The following is a 20,895-nucleotide window of genomic DNA, read 5'->3' as shown; positions in this document are numbered from 1 at the left end:
TTCCTTTTTGTTCTTTTTGCTTAAGATAGCTTTAGCTATTCGGGGTCTTTCATGGCTCCATGTAAATTTTAGGATTGTTTTTTCTATTTCCATGAAGAATGTCATTGGTAATTCCTTTTTAGAAGAAAACAGCTTTATTGAACAGGCAGTGTTATAGCTCCGGTGGTGTTATAGCTCTGTGACTGCTCCTGCAGAGCAGGGCTACCCCGTAGGCAGAGAGTAGCAGCTCAGGACAGTTTTACACTCACATTTATACCCACTTTTAATTGCATGAGATTAAGGGGAAGTTTATGCAGGAAAGGGATAGTAACTTTTGGATCATTAGATGCCATGGAAAAGGCCAGTAACTCCCAGGTGTTGCCTCGGCAACAGTAGATTGACATGGCACATTGATGGACAGGTCTGATTGAAAGGTGCTTTCGCCCTAGCCCTATTTTAGCTAGTCCTCAATCTGATCCCCACCTCTGGAGTCCTCAATCTGAGCCCCACCTCTGGAGTCAAGTCCTGCCTCCTACCTCATTTTCCCCTCAGAAATTAGATCCTCCTCCTTAATATTAAGAGGGCTGCAGAAGGGTGAAGGCCAGTCTTCTGTAACTGCTTGCTGCTGAGCTCATGGCCATAGGCCCTGCCTAGCACTGGAGGAGTAAAAAATCTCTGGATACCTGTTGTAACAGGCCCACAGGCAGGACACTTTCATTCTCCAGGTCAGTAGATGGGATAGGTTGGAAGCCTTGTGCCAGCATTGTTTTTTACCTGGAACTGTTGTAATCTAGAAAACACAAACTTTTACTAAGAGGTTAAATAAGCAAGGGCCAAAAATTAGAAACAAGAAGATAACTATCCAAGGTTCTATGAGAGGTAAAAACCAGGTGAGACTTGGGAAAGCACTTGATAATTGACCAGCTATAGTTGGGGTCAGTGCCCTGGTTATATCTGTGTAACCAGGTAGCTTGTTCATAGATCTTTTGAATGTTAATCTCAACTTGCCTAGAGTTGTTAAAATATGTGCAGCAGGTTTTATTAATAACTACACAGACTCCACCGTGTTCAGCTAGTAAATAATCCAATGCTAGTCTGTTAATGCGAACTGCATTTGCCAAAGAGCCTAAGGACTCTTGAATTCCCTTTAATGCCTGACCTGTGTTGGTGGCTAAGGATTCTAGGGATTGAGTCAAGTTCATTAGAGTTGACTCATGGTAGGCAAAGCTGCCCCGGGGTGCTGCTAGTCCTATCACTGCCAATTCCTGCCAGAATTACTCCTATTACTCACTTACTTCTGGTATTCTTGGGTGTTATGCGGTTATAGACAGTGACTCCTGGAGGGGCAAGAGTGGCCAGCATACATTCACCTCTGTTCCAAGTTTTTGATATACAAGGGAAAGCTACTCCTAAGAGAAAAGGTGACTTCCTAGGGAGTTGGGAGCAATTCAGGTTGTAACTTCTTCCCATTCATGCCACAAACAAAAATGAGCCGGTTGGGGCACAAACAGAAGCCCTATGGGCTGTGGTATTTATGCTTTACTGTGAAATTGTGTCTAGAGAGAGATTTTTCCCGTGTTCCAATGGGGGTGGCGGGACACCCTTTGTTTTCTGGAAGGGGGCAGTACTCCCACCTTCCCAGACTAGGCAGTTGTTTTTCCCTTATATGTCCTGATCCAGAAGGCACCATATGTGGTCTCCTCACTTACAAGTAGAATCCCATTTACCTTGCTGTGGCCTTGGGAACGTGGCAACTAAAGTTGAATCAGAGCATCACAGGGAGGCTTCCACTCTTGTGTCATGAACACAACAGTGAATGCAAAAGATAGAATCATTAGTGTGCTAGAGATATAGATACCCAATTTCCCAGGTCCAGGTAATGTTGGCAGAGGGTTCAAGTGGAATCTGTTAAGTGGGGGAGAGTTCCATTCAACAAGTAGGAGTTTGGGATTTGAAGATCACTGTTTTAGGAGGTCAGCGGGGATGGTAGTGAGGTTTCTTAGGTAAGCCAGAAGACAGAACTCTCTATCCTGGGAATGTTCATGACAAATCCAGCAGCTTTGAAGATGATTCCCTGATGCAATACTTGTCGAGATATTTACTATAGAGTTGTGTTCCCACCCATACTGGACCAAGGTGATTAGGAGAGCAAACAGGATGAACAGTGACAACATGGTGTTCCGTTGGGCCTTAGCATGGCCACTACACCCAACAAGGACAAAAGAGGTGTTTCCCAGGAGCTTGGCTAAAGCTACAGAAAATAAGTATTATAATCAGGAAGAAGAAAAAAATTAAAGCTCCAGCAGAAATGGTGCCAACTGATCTTCCACATGGGACACGGGTGAAGATCTCTCCAGGATACCTCAGCTGGGATGGGCTCAGCGAGGCTGCCTCAGTGGGAGGGGCTTGCATCAGGTGGTAATCCATGGGTCTGCTGGTCAGAGAAGCGGGCCCTACACGAGGCAGATGGCACTATGGCCACCCTGCTAGTGGGCTGTCATTGGTATTTTGATAGAGATTGCATTGACTCTAGATTGCTTTGGATAGTATGGACATTTTAAATAATATTGATTCTTCTAGCCTATGAACAAGAAATAGCTTTCCATTTTTGGGGCATCCTCTTCAATTTCTTTCATCAGTGTTGTATAGTTTTCATTGTAGAGATTTTTCACTTTGGTTAATTCCTATTAATTTAGTTTTATTTGTAAATGGGGTTACTTTTTAGATTTCTTTTTCAGATTGTTCACTGTTGGCATATAGAAATGCTATTGATTTTTGTATGTTTTTGTATCTTGCAACTTTACTGAATTTATTTATCAGTTCTAATAGATTTTTGTGTGGAGTCTATAGGTTTTTCCAAATATGAGATCATGTAATCTATAAACAAGGATAATTTGACCTCTTTCTTTTTTTTTTGAGATGGAGTCTCACGACACTGTCGCCCAGGCTGGGGTGCAGTGGCGTGATCTCGGCTCACTGCAACCTCTGCCTCCTGGGTTCAAGCGATTCTCCTGCCTCAGCCTCCTGAGTAGCTGGGATTACAGGCACCTGCTGCCATGCCTGGCTAATTTTTTTGTATTTTTAGTAGAGATGGGGTTTCACCATGTTGGCCAGGCTTGTCTGGAACTCCTGACCTCGAGTGATCCGCCTGCCTTGGCCTTCCAAAGTGCTGGGATTACAGGCGTGAGCCACCGCACCTGACCTGACCTCTTTCTTTCCAATTTGGACCCCCTTTATTTGTTTCTCTTGTCTGGTTGCTCTAGCTACATAGTACTAGGAGAACTATACCCAGTCTTTTGAGGGTTTTTATCATGAAGGGATGTGAATTTTATCAAATGCTTTTTCAGCATCAATTGAAAGGATCATATGGTTTTTATCCTTCATTTTGTCGATATCACATTGATTGATTTGCGTACATTGAAGCATCCTTGCATCTCAAGGATAAGTCCTGCTTGGTCATGATGAATGGCCCTTTTAATGTATTGTTGAATTTGGTTTGTAAGTATTTTGTTGAGGACTCTTGCATCAGTATTCATCAGAGATAGTGGCCTGTAGTTTTTTTTTTATGATGTGCCTTTGTCTGGTTTTGGTATTCAGGGTAATACTGGCCTTGTAAAATGAGTTTAGAAGTATTCCCTCAGGAGGAGGAAATTTTTTTAAACCAAAAGTAAATGAAGAAAGGTAAAAATTATTTACAGGAAAGTGGCAAATATTAAAGAAAGAGGAGATTTAACATTTAGATGATACGTATCTCTAAGGAATTAAATTAATGCAGGGGAACAGAATGAATGCTAAGACTATAATTAAAGAAAACTTCCCTAAAATATAAAAAGGATTTGAGGTTCTATATCTTATTTTAGGTGGTGGTTATACAGCATCAAACTGATCATCAAATATGTATTTATTAAATTTTAATAAAATGCATATATCTTAGATGTTTGATGCATTTTGACAATTGTGTATACCTCAAGCATATGTTTATACCGTAAGTAAAAATATTTATATATCTCAAGTGAAAATGTTTATACCTCAAATAAAAATATCTAAAAAATTGAAACCACTTATTGAAAATGCATACCATGAACCTGACAATTTGAAGCAGAACAACCAACACCAAGACATATTTTCCTAATATTATTTGACATTGAAGAAAAATTATTTGGGCATCTAGGGAAAAAGAGCAAGTGATTTATAAGGGAAGGAAAATTAGATTATCATATTCTTTGACAGCAACACTTTATGCCAGAAGAAAATGGAATAATATATTTATGAACTCAAGCAAAGGAAATGTGAGCAAGGATTTTATATCCAGTCAAACTGATGTTGAATTATAAAGGGCACACAGGTTTATCAACATGCAAGACTTCAGGGAATAGTGTTGCCATGAGCCCTTTCTGCAGAATCTGCTGTAGAATGAATTTCACACAACCAAATATTAATAATAAGAGAGACCTTGACACACAACTGATGGTGAGCATTAATCATATTATTATTTGTGAATTTATTATATTCAGTGAGGAGTATGCCAGGTGTGGCAGCATGCACCTTTAGTCCCACCTACTTGGGAGGCTGAGGCAGGAGAATTGCTTGAGCCCAGAAGCTTGGGACCAGCCTGGGCAACATAGCAAGACCCCATCTCAAAGAGTGAGAGTATGCTGTATGATGATATGCTTGGGCAGTGGAGACAAAGTCTATTTAAAAAATAGAAGAAAATGAATATATACAAGTTTTATTTTTTAACTATTCCCAGTAAAGTACACTGGTGATGGTATTATTAGTATTGTTATTTTGAGACTGTTGTATATGTAATGTGGGATAAAGTTATTGAGTAATTATGGAATATAAAAATTTCATCATTTTCTTTGTCCTTGAGAATCAGGATTCTCAATGTGGAAGAAAGAAGATAGAGATGAAATATAATAGAGGCTAATAAGAATATTCCATAGTCCTGGCTGGGCGTGGTGCCTGTAATCCCAGCACTTTGGGAGGCCGAGGCGGGCAGATCACGAGGTCAGGAGATCGAGACCATCCTGGCTAACACGGCGAAACCCCGTCTCTACTAAAAATACAAAAAATTAGCCAGGCGCGGTGGCGGGCGCCTGTAGTCCCAGATACTCGGGAGGCTGAGGCAGGAGAATGGCGTGAACCCGGGAGGCGGAGCTTGCAGTGAGCCGAGATAGCGCCACTGCAGTCCGGCCTGGGCGAAAGAGTGAGACTCCATCTCAAGAAAAAAAAAAAAAAAGAATATTCCATAGTCCTGAACATGACTTTAAACTCAAGAAGTATCAGATGTGTATATATATAGCTCTATCCACTGAAAAGGTCTATAAACAACGGCCACAACCCAGTAGCAATGCGTAGTCCTAGAATTTAGATTGTTGTTTTGAAATGTCATTTCTTACTTAAAGAAACCAGAGTCTCTGGGAGAAATGGCAGATGCCAGATCTCACGGGGGAAATCTATAAAATGAGCCTGGAACCTCATGTTCTATTAGATAGCAAAAGTGGCCTTTGTTGTACGATGCTGCAAAGTGTGGAGATTTCTTTTCTGAAAGATTACTGGGGTCATGTCAAAAGGCCTCAGGAGCCAATTTGAAGAGGGTCTCACTGACCAAAGATGGAGTAATTTGAGCTTCACAAACAATAATAATTGCAGTTGATCAAAACCCAACAAATACTTCAAATCTGTGAGTTTATAATGATATTATAAAGTAAAGGCTAATGGGTTACCTTTGGAGGAATAGTAGAAAATGAATTTATCATGAAAAGTGGTAAGTATAGGGAAAGAATCAAGCACCACCTTTCCTATATGAACTGTACTAAATTGTAGGTAAGGGGAAACATCTCTTTATAAAAGTATTGCCACTGATAAATGAAAAGGAAATAATAGAATTGGAATGTCACCATTTTGCTGCCCCCGGTGAAATAATGGATCTAAGCATTTGCTGCATCAATCTGCTAATTTCACAAAAACAGAGACAACCAGACATGATGAGGCTTCTGTTGAAAGAACACACTACCAAATAATATGAGTCTGACTAAGCCTCTGGACTCAGCTGCCGATTTGCAAGAAATACAGTCAGTTCTGTTGTAATGAGACATATGTGTTCCTAAAAAATCTCCACACTTTGGCCAGACATGGTGGCTCATGCCTGTAATCCCAGCACTTTGGGAGACTGAAGTGGGAGGATTTCTTGAGCCCAGGAGTTCAAAAACAGCCACGGTAACATAACGAGATCGCATCTCTTAAAAAAAAAAAAAAAATTAGCTGGGCGTGGTGGCATGCACCTGCGGTCCTAGCTACTTGGGAGGTTGAGGTAGGAGGATCTCGAGCTGGGGAGGTCCAAGGCTGCAGTGAGCCATGATCATCATGATCATGGAGCCATGATGGACTCCATCCTGGGTGACAGAGTGAGACCCTGCCTCAAAAAACAAAACACAAACCAAAAAAATCTACACTTTGCAGCATTGTACAACAAAAACCACTGAGTTTATTGTGAAAATGAGGTTTAAAAAAACTTTCTTGATGGCATTAAAAAACAGGATAGTAACCCAAAAAACCCAGCAATACAGTTTTACATATGTTAAATGGTCACGAAACATACATACCTTGCAAAAGACCTGAAGTTCATGAAGGTGGGTATGGAAAGAGTTGCAGCTTTTGAGCAATTTTGAAGTGGCGGAAGGAGGGTTTTCTGCAATCAGAACCCTAGGTGTGGGTGGGAGAGGCTCAGAACAGCTCCAGGGTAGCTGGTAGATATCTGAGGTGTGTGTGTTCCTATGTGGCTCCATGTAGCTGAATGCAGTTTTCATTTCCCTAGTGTTTCTCATGGTGGAAGAATGTAAGTGGGGGCGAAATCCATAATGTACAAGGCTTTCCCTAATATATCCATCAAGTTGAAGCAAATGTGCATTTTCAAAACAAGTATTATAGCAGAACTGACAGGACAGAGGACAGAGCAACATGCTGGACTGTACCATGTGTGCAATCAACAGACTCCAGACTGGGAGAAATTCTCGAGGTTAAACAGCTCAGGTTCATTAGTAATAGATAAATGTAAGGAAAAGAAAGGGATGGAGGTAAGAACCTGCAGATTAAAAGAAGCTTAAAAGCATAACCAATTTTTTTAAATGGGAAAGACTAAACTATAGTGCTTAGGGATGCATATTTGGATGTTAAAACTATAAGGAAACATTAAATGCATGGTTATATAAAAGTCGGGGGAATGGTTCCTTTTGGGTGACAGAGGGGCTTGACAAGGAACTTTGGGCAGAAGCCAGCAAAGTTTCTTTTCTTGGCCTGAGTGGTAGTTAAAAGGGTATTTGCCTTATAATAACTTTATACATTAGTTTTCTGTGGCTTTTTGTGTCTATATTTGAATAAAATGAAAAGGTTATGAAAAGATATCTTTTTTTTTTTTTCCTTTTTTGAGATGGAGTCTCTCTGTCACCCATGCTGGAGTGCAATGGCGTGATCTCGGCTCACTGCAACCTCCACCTCCCGGGTTCAAGTGATTCTCCTGCCTCAGCCTCCTGAGCATCTGGGATTACAGGTGCGTGTCACCATGCTCAGCTAATTTTTTTGTATTTTTAGTAGAGATGGGGTTTCACCGTGGTGGTCAGGCTGGTCTCAAACTCCTGACCTCGTGATCTGCCCACCTCGGCCTCCCAAAGTTACAGACGAGAGCTACTGCGCCCGGCCAAAAAGATATCTTTATTGAATCGATGGCCAAAGTGAAAGGGAAAAGTAATAGCTACTTTCCTTCTGAATTCCTGCAGACAGCTCTATCAAATGAAAACATGCAAGTGACACCATTCCTTTAGTCATTCATAAAATACTAAACTCCAAAGTAGGTGCTCACATGGTGCTAGGGCCTGTGGCAACAAAGATGGTATAACCGAGTTTCTACTCGGAAGGCTTGTAGTGGTTTTGTGCAGACAGATGTTAAAACAGATCAACTACAGGTGCTGTGCCAGTTGCTGTTAGAGAGGAGGGAACTGAGTGCTATGGGAAAAGAAAGAATAGCTGCCTGGAGAGTTGGGTGCGGCAGCACAGAGAAGCTTTGAGTTGGGTCTGCAGCAACAGGTTGCAGATGGAGAAAGGACTCTCCTGGCCCCAATCCCTGATGAGAATCCACTGTACCTCTCCACCCCACAGCCATTATCAGAGCACCCAAATGCTTTGTGCTCGGAGGCACAGCCTCAGATGGAACGTGGGCCTCCTGTCCAGTAGGAGACTGATCTGTTCACTCATCTCCTTGCCTGACCTCCTAGACACCCCTGAGTCTCTGCTGATTATCCCTCACCCCATCCTTAGACTGTTGTAGTATCTGCTCTCCAGATAGAATCTTTGCTGTCCTCACCGTGCCCATGGAGTCCCAGTGCATTCAGTGAAGTTTTTATTATTCGGTTGGTCTGGTAGGACAAAATTAGAAAAAATCCAGGAAGCAATCAAGTGGGAAGAAGAGATGTTCCAGAAGGAAAGATGAGTAACTGTGAAAGCGAGAGCACAGCTAGTCCTCAGAACAGCTAAGGCATGGGTCTTTCTCCCTCATCCTTCACCTGCCTGGGAATGTGAATGCAGCAGCCAGCCAGTCCTTCCTCCACATTTCTCTCATGGGTTCCTACTTCCATGAGATGCAGAATTAAAACTGGGGCTGTGAAAAACTGCAACCACAAAACTCACTTTTATTAAGCTTAACACAAAAATAATGCAATAAGTAATGTATCATTTAATTAGATTATTATTTTATAAACGAATTAATTTTTTTTAACCTAGGGAAAGTCTGTTTTGCTTTGTTTTGAATCACAACTTTTAAAGTCCTAAATAAATAGGCTCTTTCTACTTAGGCAAGTTTCAGCTATTGGTTTCTGTGTAGGTTGTTCCCACACATACTTTATCCCTGGCAGAAGCACTCAGGAGAAAATAGGCTTGAATCAAACCTATTTACTGACCAGTGGCCTCACTCCTCACCAAACAAAGAGGACAGAAATTCCTCTATGGGGGCTTTCACTCTGTTTAAACCTAAAGAGGCTCAGCCCCCTTCAGCAGTGCTGTTTACTGCCAAAGGGTGCATTTTGATATCATGGAAGTATAAAGCAACTTAATGTTTTAAGTGTTAAATGAAATGTACCAAAAATTTACTATTAGAAAAAAAATCAGGGAACTTCATGTTGGTAAATAATTAAAAAAAAAAAAAATTATAGCTAGCCAGGTGTGGTAGCACACACCTGTAGTCCCAGCTACTCAGGAGGTTGAGGCAGGAGGCCTTGAGCCCAGGAGTTCAAGACTAGTCTGAACAACTAGCAAGATGCCTTCTCTAAAAAACTTTAATTTAATTTAAATTTAAATTATAGCTCTTGAATTTTAGAGCTTTATGGAAGCTTGAAAAGAAGTGTAAAGAGGCAGAAGGAAAGCAGAGGGGTTGGAAAGATCGAGAAATACCGAGGTGAGCAGACGGTTAAAGAGTGAGTCAGAGAGACACGGCAGAACAAAATAACATGTAAATTACCCTTGTCTTGTAATACTTTATGTCTGCAAAGCTAGTTAGAGTTAATATTTAAAATGGTTCTTTCTTACACATCATTTTATTTGATGCATACAAGATCAAGCCAAGTAGGCCAGTTACGGCATGACCACTGAGCGATTTCCGTAGGCCCTGGCATTACTGCCTGGCTGGAAGCAGCATAGCCTCGGGTTCTTAAGATTCACATACACATTCTGGACTTAGAGAATCCACACATAGTCGTTTAGTTTTCACACTTTTTTTCAGGTCCATACATTTTTAAGTTTCTAAGTCAGGGACTACCTGCACCTTTTAAAAATATAATTTATTCTGTCCCTTTATAGCAATGGTTCTCAAATTGTCTCTAAGGATTTCCATGCTGTCCTAAATAAATGTGTTCAGGAGATGAGAGGGCTCTAGGCACTTTTTTTTTTTTTTCTTGAGACCGAGTCTTTCTCTGTCATCCAGGCTGGAGTGCATTGGCGCAATCTCAGCTCACGGCAATCTCCGCCTCCTGGGTTCAAGCGATTCTTGTGCCTAAGCCTCCTAAGTGGCTGGGATTACAGGCATGCACCACCACACCCAGCTAATTTTTGTGTTTTTAGTGGAGACGGGGTTTTGCCATGTTGGCCAGACTGGTCTCGAACTCCTGGCCTCAAGTGACCCACCCACCTTGGCCTCCCAAAGTGCTGGGATTACAGGCATGAGGCACTGTGCCTGGCTGCTCTAGGCACTTTTTGCACTGTTTTATACATGGGCTTTCACATAGGTAGCAATTTCTTTGATAGGTATTATGATTAACTGCTTTAAAATTATCCCACAATCACAGAATTTTTTATAAAAATGTTACAACTCTTATCAATTTTCTTTCCCAATTTTTAAAGAATTTAAGAAAAATAAATCAGAATATGTAAAAGCAATGACAAATACCATTCTGTTAAAACTCTCTGAATCTGGGCCGGGCGCAGTGGCTCACGCCTGTAATCCCAGCACTTTGGGAGGCCTAGGCGGGTGGATCACAAGGTCACGAGATAGAGACCATCCTGGCAAACACGGTGAAACCCCATTTCCACTAAAAATACAAAAAATTAGCCGGGCGTGGTGGTGGGTGCCTGTAGTTCCAGCTACTAAGGGAGGCTGAGGCAGGAGAATGGCATGAACCCGGGAGGCGCAGCTTGCAGTGAACCGAGACCGCACCACTGCACTCCAGCCTGGGCAACAGAGCAAGATTCCATCTCACAAAAAAAAAAAAAAAACTCTCTGAGTCTTTGCTATGGGCAGATTTTCATTTCATGCAATTTTCTGTGAAATTAATGAGTTTTTTCCTTATTTCACTGAAATGAATAAGGAGCATCAGCGTAATTATATAGACTCATTTGTACAAACATGCCTCATCAGCATTTCATAAGGTTTCAGGGGTGTTTATTCAGTTTTCAACTTACCAGGCTGAAAGTAACTACCCAGATATGGCTTAATCACTTAGTTTGCTTAGTTTTGAAACTTAATAACAGCAGTTGCAGTTTAATAAAATCTTATAGACAGTTAATATTCATATTTCTCAGTTATTCTCAGAAATTTATGAAGTTATTGAATGAAAAATTTCACTGAATTTCTCATCCATTATTTCCTTCTGTGTATTTGAACTTGGAGGCAAAGCTGGGAATGGTACGTCTTCAAATTGGTAGCCTAATAATCACCATACAACTCTTTTTACTTCTAAATCTTACACTAAAAAAGCTATTGTTTTCCACAAAATCTTGGTCAATCCAAATAAGGTTTCAGATTAAAATTTATTTGAAGATTGGCCAGGCACGGTGGCTTACGCCTGTAATCCCAGCAGTTTGGGAGGCTGAGGCAGGCGGATCATGAGGTCAGGAGATCGAGACCATCCTGGCCAACACAGTGGAACCCCGTCTCTACTAAAAATACAAAAAAAAAAAAAAAAATTAGCCGGGCATGGTGGCGGGCACCTGTAGTCCCAGCTACTCGGGAGGTTGAGGCAGGAGAATGGCGTGAACCCGGGAGGCGGAGCTTGCAGTGAGCTGAGATCGCACCACTGCACTCCAGCCTGGGCAACAGAGCGAGACTCCCTTTCAAAACCAAAAAAAAATTTTATTTGAAGATTACTAAAAATAAACAATTTATTTCCTTTCATCATCAACATTTTTAAACTACATGGAATGGGAAAGTACATGGAATGGAAATCTGCCCAAACATTTAGGGCCACATTTATGCCAATTAATGTGCTGAGAAGCCTGGAGCTAAAGCCATGAGGAGACAAGGTTCCTGCCTTCACCTACTAGAGAAGAAATGCCATGTAAACCAATAATTACATGGAGTGTTATAAGGACTGTCCAAGAACGATGTGTAAGATGCTTGGGGGGTTCGGGGGAAAGGTCAGGTCCACAAAAGACTTCTCAGAGGAGGTGTTTTTAATGAGCATGGTGGTAGTTTGAAAGAAATACCAAAACAGCACGAGAAAGTTTGCTGACCTTTATTCTTGATTAGAATACTGTATATATTTCCTTGTACATTATTAATTTTCTTAGCACACTTGTTTATGGTAAAGACAAACTAAAGCTGAATGTTCAAATAGTTCTAATAAGGTTTTACAGGTTTTTTTTAACAGCCCATTTGCATGTTTGAAAATAATTTGAAATAAATAGAATATTTACAATTTGGAATCCATTGATAAATATGATTGAGAGTGTTACCAAGGGTTCTACTTGTTCCTTATATGTTACAATAAATTGAGATAATAGAAATGTGCTAATGACCTACTGATTATTGTCTTTCCTAGATGAAAACTTTTCAGTTCCTCATAATAAAAGAGGAGTACTTGGAATGGCCAACAAAGGCCGTCACAGCAACGGGTCACAATTCTATATCACACTGCAAGCAACTCCTTATCTAGATAGAAAATTTGTGGCTTTTGGGTATGTATATTGTAGATCTATTTATATAATATTCACACCTGTAAAAATGTCATTTAAAAATATTTGGATAAGTATTGTATATAGTGTATAGGTAGCTAAAAATAGGGCTTAAATGCAAAAATAATACAAATAAAGACAAAAGTATTTAAGAAATATTTTGCAAGAAGTTTGCTATCTATAAAAACACAGAAACTGGCCAGACACAGTGGCTCAGGCATATAATCCCAGCACTTTTGGAGGCTGAGGTGGGAGATTGCTTGAGCCCAGGAGTTCAAGACCAGCCTGGGCAACATAGCGAGACCCCATCTCTACAAAAAGATTAAAAATTATCTGGCCAGGCATGGTGGCTCATGCCTGTAATCTCAGCACTTTGGCAGGCCAAGGCAGGTGAATTACTTAAGGCCAGGAGTTCTAGAGCAGCCTGCCCAACATGGTAAAACCCCGTCTCTACTAAAAATACAAAAATTAGTCAGGCATGATGGCATGTGCCTGTAAGTCCAGCCACTCTGGAGGCTGAGGCAGGAGAATCACATGAACCTGGGAGGTGGTTGCAGTGAGCCAAGATCATGCCACTGCACTCCAGCCTGGGTGACACAGCAAGACTCTGTCTCAAAAATAAATAAATAGGCCGGGTGCAGTGGCTCACACCTGTAATCCCAGCACTTTGGGAGGCTGAGGCAGGCAGATCACTCAAGGGCAGGAGTTCCAGACCAGCCTGGCCAACATGGCGAAACCCCATCTCCACTAAAAATACAAAAAATTAGCCAGGCGTGGTGGCATGCACCTGTAGTCCCGGCTACTCGGGAGGCTGAGGCAGGAGAATTGCTTGAACCCAGGAGGCAGAGGTTGCAGTGAGCCAAGATCGTGCCACTGCACTCCATCCTGGGCGACAGAGCAAGACTCTGTCTTAAATAAATAAATAAAAATTAGCTGGGTGTGGTGGTGTGTGCCTGTAGTCCCAGCTACTGAAGAAGTTTAGGTGGGAGGATTGCTTGAGCCTGGGAGCCATGATTGTGCCACTGCACTCCAGCCTGGGCAACAGAATGAGACCCTACCTCAAAAAATATATAAGACAAAATAAAAAAATAAAAACAGAAACCATTTAGGCATAGTCACAATAATGTTCTTTCTGTGTCTCTATCTATCCATCTATCAATCTTCAGCCTTAAGGATATTATCAATTCTTTATTACTATGAATCATACCACAGTGCTTAATAATATACTAATATGTAGAAGTGAAGAGGTGAAGTCATTTAAATAATTGTCCATGGACATCATGAAGAGGTAGATGAAAACGATTCAAGTTACATATAACTTTTTTTACTGAACGATTTTAAATATGAAAATATCACAGGTAATAGTTATTATTAGAATATTATTAGCAAGATGCTTAAAGGCATGTGGACCTAAAATGGATGATAGAAATACTTTTCATCACTCCAGTGTTTCATCTCTCTCTTTAATTACTGAGTGAATATGAGGCAGGGCTTACTTCTTCTTCCCTGAGATAATGTAAAGTGTTTGTATTTTTCTGAATAACTGTTAGATTTATTCCACCCAGTCCATAGGGATAATTATTGACTCTCCAGCACCTGGAATGTCATGCCAGTGTTCATTTTAACCACAGTAATTCCTTTAGTGTAATGCTTTCTGTGATACTTCCAGGTTGAAAAAATAGAAAGTGTATTTTCATCCATAGGATATCTTTAAAGAGATAACATTACATTAATAGATGCATAACGTAAAACAATGACTTGTCTTAAGTTTTCCCTGGTCCCCAATAAATTGTATTCTGATTTCGAAAATGCATTATTAAATTAGTTTTAAGGCTGGACGTGGTGGCTCATGCCTGTAATCCCAGCACTTTGGGAGGCCAAGGCGGGTAGATCATGAGGTCAGGAGTTCAAGACCATCCTGGCCAACATGGTGAAACCCCATCTCTCCTAAAAATACAAAAATTAACTGGGCATGGTGGCACGCACCTGTGGTCCCAGCTACTCAGGAGGCTGAGGCAGGAGAATTGCTTGAACCCAGCAGGGGGAGGTTGCAGTGAGCTGAGATCGCACCACTGCACTCCAGTCTGACAACAGGGTGAGACACCGTTTCAAAAAAAAAAAATAGTTTTAAATCCAAATAACATTTCTTGAATCATTTAAATCCAAATAACATTTCTTGGACCATTTAAATCTCTGTCATGTTGCTGACAGTCTCTGTCCTCTACCAACTTCCTGGTGATCCTTTATATCTCAGCTAAAGGTACCTTTCTCAAACACAAACATGACTACTTTAAAACATTTAGTGCCTCCATTACCACCTCCACATCTGCACAGCCTGAAGTCTAGAGTGGCATTCCAGGTCCTCTGGCCCCACATCCTTTGTTCAGCCTTCACTTCTGCTGTTTTCCCAACTCATTCAAGCAGAATTTCATTAGGCACCTGCAGTATGCCATTCATGGTACTCAGTGCTGGGGAAAAAGAGCGACAAGGTACAATCCCTGCTCTTCAGCGAGCTTAGAGTATGTTATGAAAACAAAGGTCAAATAGCCAATAGCTATGTGACAGTGAGACATGGGCCATGCAAACTGTGTACAGGGTGCATTGGGAGATGGGTAAGAAAACACCCTCCAACTCCCTTCACCAAAGCGAACACAGAGCCTTACAGGGCGGCAATGGAGTGGAGAGCACTCGGTCTCCTTTTGATGGTTCCTGTTCTCTATGATCCACCTTCCTCTTGGAGAAATCTCTAATTTTTGTTATCACCACTCTGTCCTCAGGGAGGCACTGCGCTCCTTCTATTCTGCTATTCTGCCTCAAGTATGATCTCAGTGTATTCCTTAAATCTCCAAATTAAAAATAAACAAAGTCTCCAAATCACAGTTGGGGCTGGGCTGGAATATTTAAATAAGACCTTACAGAGTGCTAAGGGAGAAGCAGAAAGGTAAAACATAATAGGCAACTAGATAATCTAGTTAAACTAATGAAATAGAACTCCTTCAGGGATACCTTCCTTCCCAGTTGTAGGGCTGCCTCTTCCCTATCATCTCTCAGTATCCCCAGGTGTGTCTGAGCTTTTGGAAGCCCAGACATGGTTAGCAAGGTCCAGAGAGATACAGAATATTCCTCTCTGATCTGAGACAGGCACTCCTTCCAAGCCCAGTTTCAGGTACATGAACCTGCCGCTCCCTCAGATGGATGACACTGGGAATGTCCTTCAGGAAAGACTGTAGCAATCCACAGAACATGGCTGGCCCAGTGGGCTCATAGGGAAAGAATATCACAAAACAAGCCTGTAAGCTCTCCATTCACGTGCACCCATTGTAGAAGGGGTTTGGGGGAGGGGGAATTATTTCATTTTAAGAGACTTGTAAGGTGGGAGGGGGTCATGGAAAGTTTCATGAGAAGGTGAGCTGAGGAGTGAAATGTCATGTAGAAGTTAGCCAGATAGAGAAGCTAGAAATCACAATGAGTCAAATCAGTTTTAGGAAGAGTGAAGAGGTTTCGCAGAGAGGCCCTGAGGAGTAAGAGAGCATCTTATCTACAAGTCATCTGTTCTGGGCAGAGCTTGGTACCTAGGGGAGAATGGAAAGGGTAGAGGCCGGATAAGAGGGTCAGCAAGGGTCCAACTCCCAATGGACTGCGGGTGCCATGCTGCTGAGCACGAACCTCACGCAAAGGTGATGGGGGCCATGGGAGAATTTTACATTGTGAGCAACATAACCAGCTTCTCATTTTGAAGAAAAAATCTCGTTAGCAGAAGTGAGGAATGAATTGGCAAAGAATGAAAAGGAAGTAGCAAGACCACTTAAGAAGCTATGGTTATAACAGGCCATAAATGAAGTCCTGCTCTAAAGCACCAGCAGTACAGATGAGCAGGTGATAAGTGGACAAACTCAAGACATTGAGAAGTTAGAGTAGAGAAGCACTTTGGGAGTCCGAGGTGGGCCGATCACGAGGTCAAGAGATCGAGACCATCCTGGCTAACACGGTGAAACCTCATCTCTACTAAAAAAAAATACAAAAAATTAGCCGGGCGTGGTGGCAGGCGCCTGTAGTCCCAGCTACTTGGGAGACTGAGGCAGAATGGTGTGAACCCGGGAGGCGGAGCTTGCAGTGAGCCGAGATCGCACCACTGCACTCCAGACTGGGTGACAGAGTGAGACTCCGTCTCAGGAAAAAAAAAAAAAAAAGAGATCGAGACCATCCTGGCCAACATGGTGAAACCCCGTCTCTACCAAAAATACAAAAAGTTAGCCACGCATGGTGGCAGATGCCTGTAATCCCAGCTGCTCGGGAGGCTGAGGCAGGAGAATGGCGTGAACCCAGGAGGTGGAGCTTGCAGTGAGCCGAGATCGTGCCACTGCACTCCAGCCTGGGCGACAAAGCAAGACTCCGTCTCAAAAAAAAAAAAAAGAAGTTAGAGTCGGGGGTGAGGGCCTGAGAGGAGTCCAGGCCAGCACCGTCCGGTAGAACTCTCTGTGACGATGGAAATGTCCTGTATTCTGCACGGCCCAGTATGACAGCCACTGGCCACTGGGCACTTGAAATGTGGCTAGTGTGACTAAGGAACTATATTTAATTCTAATTAAGGGTTTTTTTTTTTTTTTTTTGAGACAGGGTCTCACTCTGTCACCCAGGCTGGAGTGCAGTGGTGCGATCTCAGCTCACTGCAACCTCTGCCTCCCGGGTTTAAGCAATTCTCATGCCTCCGCCACCCAAGTAGCTGAGATTATAGGCATGCACCACCATGCCCAGCTAATTTTTGTATTTTTAGTACAGATGGGGTTTCCCCATGTTGGCCAAGCTAGTCTTGAACTCCTGACCTCAAGTGATCCACCCGCCTCAGCCTCCTAAAGTGCTGGGATTACAGGTGTAAGCCACTGCACCTCCCAGCCTATAATTAAGTTTAAATAGCGATATGTAGCTAGTGGCATCCATATTGGGCAGTGCAGGTCTAGAGTAACTCCTAGGATTTGGGAACTGGTTGGAGGGGTGGTACCATTCACCAAGATAGAGAATATAAGGAGGAGGATTTGGGAGAGAAAATCATGAGTTCAAGTTGGACAAGTTTTATATTAGGATACCTATAGGATAGCCAGTTGGTGGCATCCCAGGAGGTGGATATTCAAGCTGAGTCAGAGCTGGAAATGTAATTTGGAAGCAATTTGTAGACTGGCAGCCAAGCTGCAACCAGACCATAGTACCATCACTCCAAGAACAGTCCCTGTGCCTTTGCTTATCTTGTCTTGTTGGAGAACAGGCTTCATACTCTCTTTGGACAGAAATGAATCTATTTATACTCTGCCCTTCATCCTCAGAATGTTGTCCTGTGTCGTGGTTTTTTATTGGGATGGCAAAAATAGAGCCCAAAGGCAAAGAGAGGGCTAGAGTACACTTGGTGTCGGCACTGACCATGCTCCTATAAAGGCTCATGAGATGGAAGTTGCACCCTTCCCCTCAGCCACTGTCCAAGCCCAAGCACTGACAGAGGGCACCAGTCCTATGTCTTGGCCTGTCTCTCTGCCCTTTTTTAATTGAAAGAAACATCAGAAGTCTAGCTCCACTCCCCAGGAAGTTCTAGCTCATGGCCAGCAATTGTCTACAGAGATCTAAACTAGCATGGCTTTTTTTTTTTTTTTTTTTTTTTTTTGAGATAAGTCTCGCTCTATGGCCCAGGCTGAGTGCAGTGGTGCAAACTCAGCTCACTGCAACCTCCACCTCCTGGGTTGAAGCAATTCTCCTGCCTCAGCCTCCCGAGCAGCTGGGATTACAGGTGTGCACCACCAAGCCCAGTTAATTTTTGGTATTTTATTAGAGACAGGGTTTCACCAGGTTGTCCCCAGGCTAGTCTCAAACTGCTGTGCTCAGGCAATCCAGCTGCCTTGGCCTCCCAAAGTGCTGGGATTACAGGCATGAGTCACCACATCCAGTCGAAACTAGCATGGCTTTGAGCTATCTTTTATTCATCACTCAGTGGATGTTGTCAGGTGCCTGGTAGTGCCAGGCATTATGCTAGGCACTGAGCCTGAGCACAAGCATGATCCCTACCATCATGGGAGAATTAGAAATCAATCAAAGAAGCATACAAATAAATGTAAGGTTTCAACCCTGGGAACTTCTCTAAAGGAGCGACAGAGAACTTAATATAAGCAAGGTGGCCTGGGAAACTTCCCCAAGGAGGTGATGACTGGGCTGAGGTCTGAAGGAAGACCAGGAGGTGACCATGCCAAAGGGTAGGGGTAGGGGAGTAATGCAGGAGCTGTGGAAGAAGGGAGTGTGGAGCTCTTGAGGTACTGAAAGCCAGTCTGGCTGTAGCAGAGAGCAAGAGGAAGCATGTGGCCCGACCTCCCCGAGAGGCCATGGGAGATAGACTGTGCAGGCCCTGGTAGGCAATGGTAGGGACTTATAGTCTTCATCCTAAGGATAATGGGAAATTACTGTCGCGTTTTGAGCAAGGAAATGAAAGCAGATTGCTATTTCTAAAAGACCATGCTGGCCAGGTGTGGTGGCTCACACTTATAATCCCAGCACTTTGGGAGGCCAAAGTGGGAGGACTGCGTGAGGCCAGGAGTTCAAGACCAGCCTGGGCAACATAGCAAGATCCTATCTGTACAAAAATAAACAAAAATATTGGCCAGGCCTAGTGGCACACACCTGTAAGCGCTGGCTACTCAGGAGGCTGAGGCAGGAGGATCAGTTAAGCCAGGAGGTCAAGGCTGTAGTGAGCTAAGATCATGCCACAGCACTCCAGCCTGGGCAACAGAGTGAGACCCTGTCTCAAAAAAAAAAAAAAAAAAAATCACCCTGACTGCAGGGAGAAGAACAGAGGGGAGGGTGCCAAGCAGATGGAGGAAGCCAGCTTAGAGCTGTGGCAGGAGGCCAGCTGCCTGGATGATGGCCCTGGATACTGCAGGTGTGGCAAAGTGCACACATCCAGAGAGGTTTAGGATACTTAGAGCTGATGTTCATTCAATTTGTAGGAAATAGTCTTAGCTATAGCTGGGTAGGACCCCATTTTGGAATGTTAAGCTAAATATGAAAACTTATGACTGACTAAATTTTCCATTTTTTTCTCCTATGTAGGCAATTGATTGAAGGAACAGAAGTGCTTAAACAACTAGAATTAGTTCCAACACAGAATGAAAGACCAATACATATGTGTAGAATTACTGACAGTGGAGATCCTTATGCTTGATTTTCATATCAATATTTTCTGTGATAATTTATTACTTTGTATCTGATCAGCTGTTTGTGGATTTAATTAAAAAGTACTTGATAAATTGTAATTTGAAAGCCGTGGCAGACACTGTAGGTTGCCTCATCTACACCCAATCCCTCCCCATCTTCCTTTCCTGTCTCTGTCATAGAGACTGTGAAAGGGTGGTACTCAATTTCCTAGACTCCTTTGCAGCCACGGGTGGCCATGAGAGATGGTTCTGGCCAGTGGGACAGGAATAGAACGCCAGTGGTCCTGCCCCTTCCCCTTCATCCAGTCTGGAATGTGGAGAGGCTGGAGCTACAGCTGTCATCTTGTGGCCATAAAGAAAAGGCTGAGGCCAGGTGTGGTAGCTCATGCCTGTAATCCCAGCACTTGGGAGGCCGAGGCAGGTGGATCACAAGATCAAGAGATTGAGACCATCCTGGCCAACATGGTGAAACCCTGTCTCTACTAAAACTACAAAAATTAGCTGGCCATGGTGGCATGCACTTGTAGTCCCAGCTACTTGGGAAGCTGAGGCAGAAGAATCTCTTGAACCCGGGAGGTGGAGGTTGCAGTGAGCCGAGATGCCGCCACTGCACTCCAGCCTGGCGACAGAGAGAGACTCTGTCTCAAAAAAAGAGAAAAGGCCAAGTACTGCAGAGATGTCAGCCCCAGTCTCTTGAGCTGCGGGACCAATACCAGCAACCACCTACTCTGGACTTCTTAGTATAGGAGACTAACAGAGCCCTGTGTTGTGTTGTTTATGTTACTGTTGGTTGAGAATTTTGTTACTTGTGGACAAAAAATTCTTAATTTAGCAACACACCTGATAGCCTAAGACATTTGTAATAGAATTATGTTCTTGTTTGTAACTACATGTACTCCCAGGAGAAACTTGGTAAGTAACCAAATAGGAATGATGCAGAAGAAAAAGCAATTCATTGTAATATTTCATTGTTTATACCAGCATTCAGAAAGAGTATCTACACTTTGGATGTTTTCATATATGACATGAACATCATCCTTATCTCTCTGAGCCATACCAACCCTGTGAAAACCAAGGGCTTGTTTTACAGTGTCCGTGGTGGCTGACTCATGTGATGTTATTGGAGATTCAGCTTTATCACTACTCTGTAATCTAAAGTTCTCAAGCTCATATCACCTGGGGAGGTTTTAAAATGTAACCTAACAGACCTTGTCCTTGACCTACTGAGGCAGAGTTCCCAGGCGTGGGGCAGAGATTCTGTGTTCATTTGGTTCTTTCCCCAGGGTTCCCA

At 42.7% G+C, this 20,895-nt stretch overlaps 1 protein-coding gene across 4 annotated transcripts in view; it reads left to right on the top strand.

Annotated features, from left to right (window-relative positions):
• Positions 1–19,710, top strand: part of PPIL6 (peptidylprolyl isomerase like 6) — a 47,905-nt gene extending 28,195 nt beyond the window's left edge. For 2 of the 4 annotated variants that reach the window (XM_019030143.4, XM_019030144.3), the window contains 2 exons: positions 12,285–12,420; positions 19,501–19,710. In XM_019030143.4, the coding sequence (XP_018885688.3) occupies positions 12,285–12,420; positions 19,501–19,612 (248 nt within the window). In that variant the 3' untranslated portion in view covers positions 19,613–19,710. Of the gene's footprint in view, positions 1–9,349; positions 9,428–12,284; positions 12,422–19,500 lie in introns of those variants that run through there. The other 2 variants (XM_019030142.4, XM_063707177.1) reach the window with 2 other exon arrangements.
• Positions 19,711–20,895: the final 1,185 nt, after the last annotated feature.

The sequence above is a fragment of the Gorilla gorilla genome, chromosome 5, assembly GCF_029281585.2.
Source record: "Gorilla gorilla gorilla isolate KB3781 chromosome 5, NHGRI_mGorGor1-v2.1_pri, whole genome shotgun sequence".
In the NCBI taxonomy this organism is placed as follows: domain Eukaryota; kingdom Metazoa; phylum Chordata; class Mammalia; order Primates; family Hominidae; genus Gorilla; species Gorilla gorilla.
Note: the sequence above shows the minus strand (reverse complement) of the source record. Positions and strands in the feature narration are given on the sequence as shown.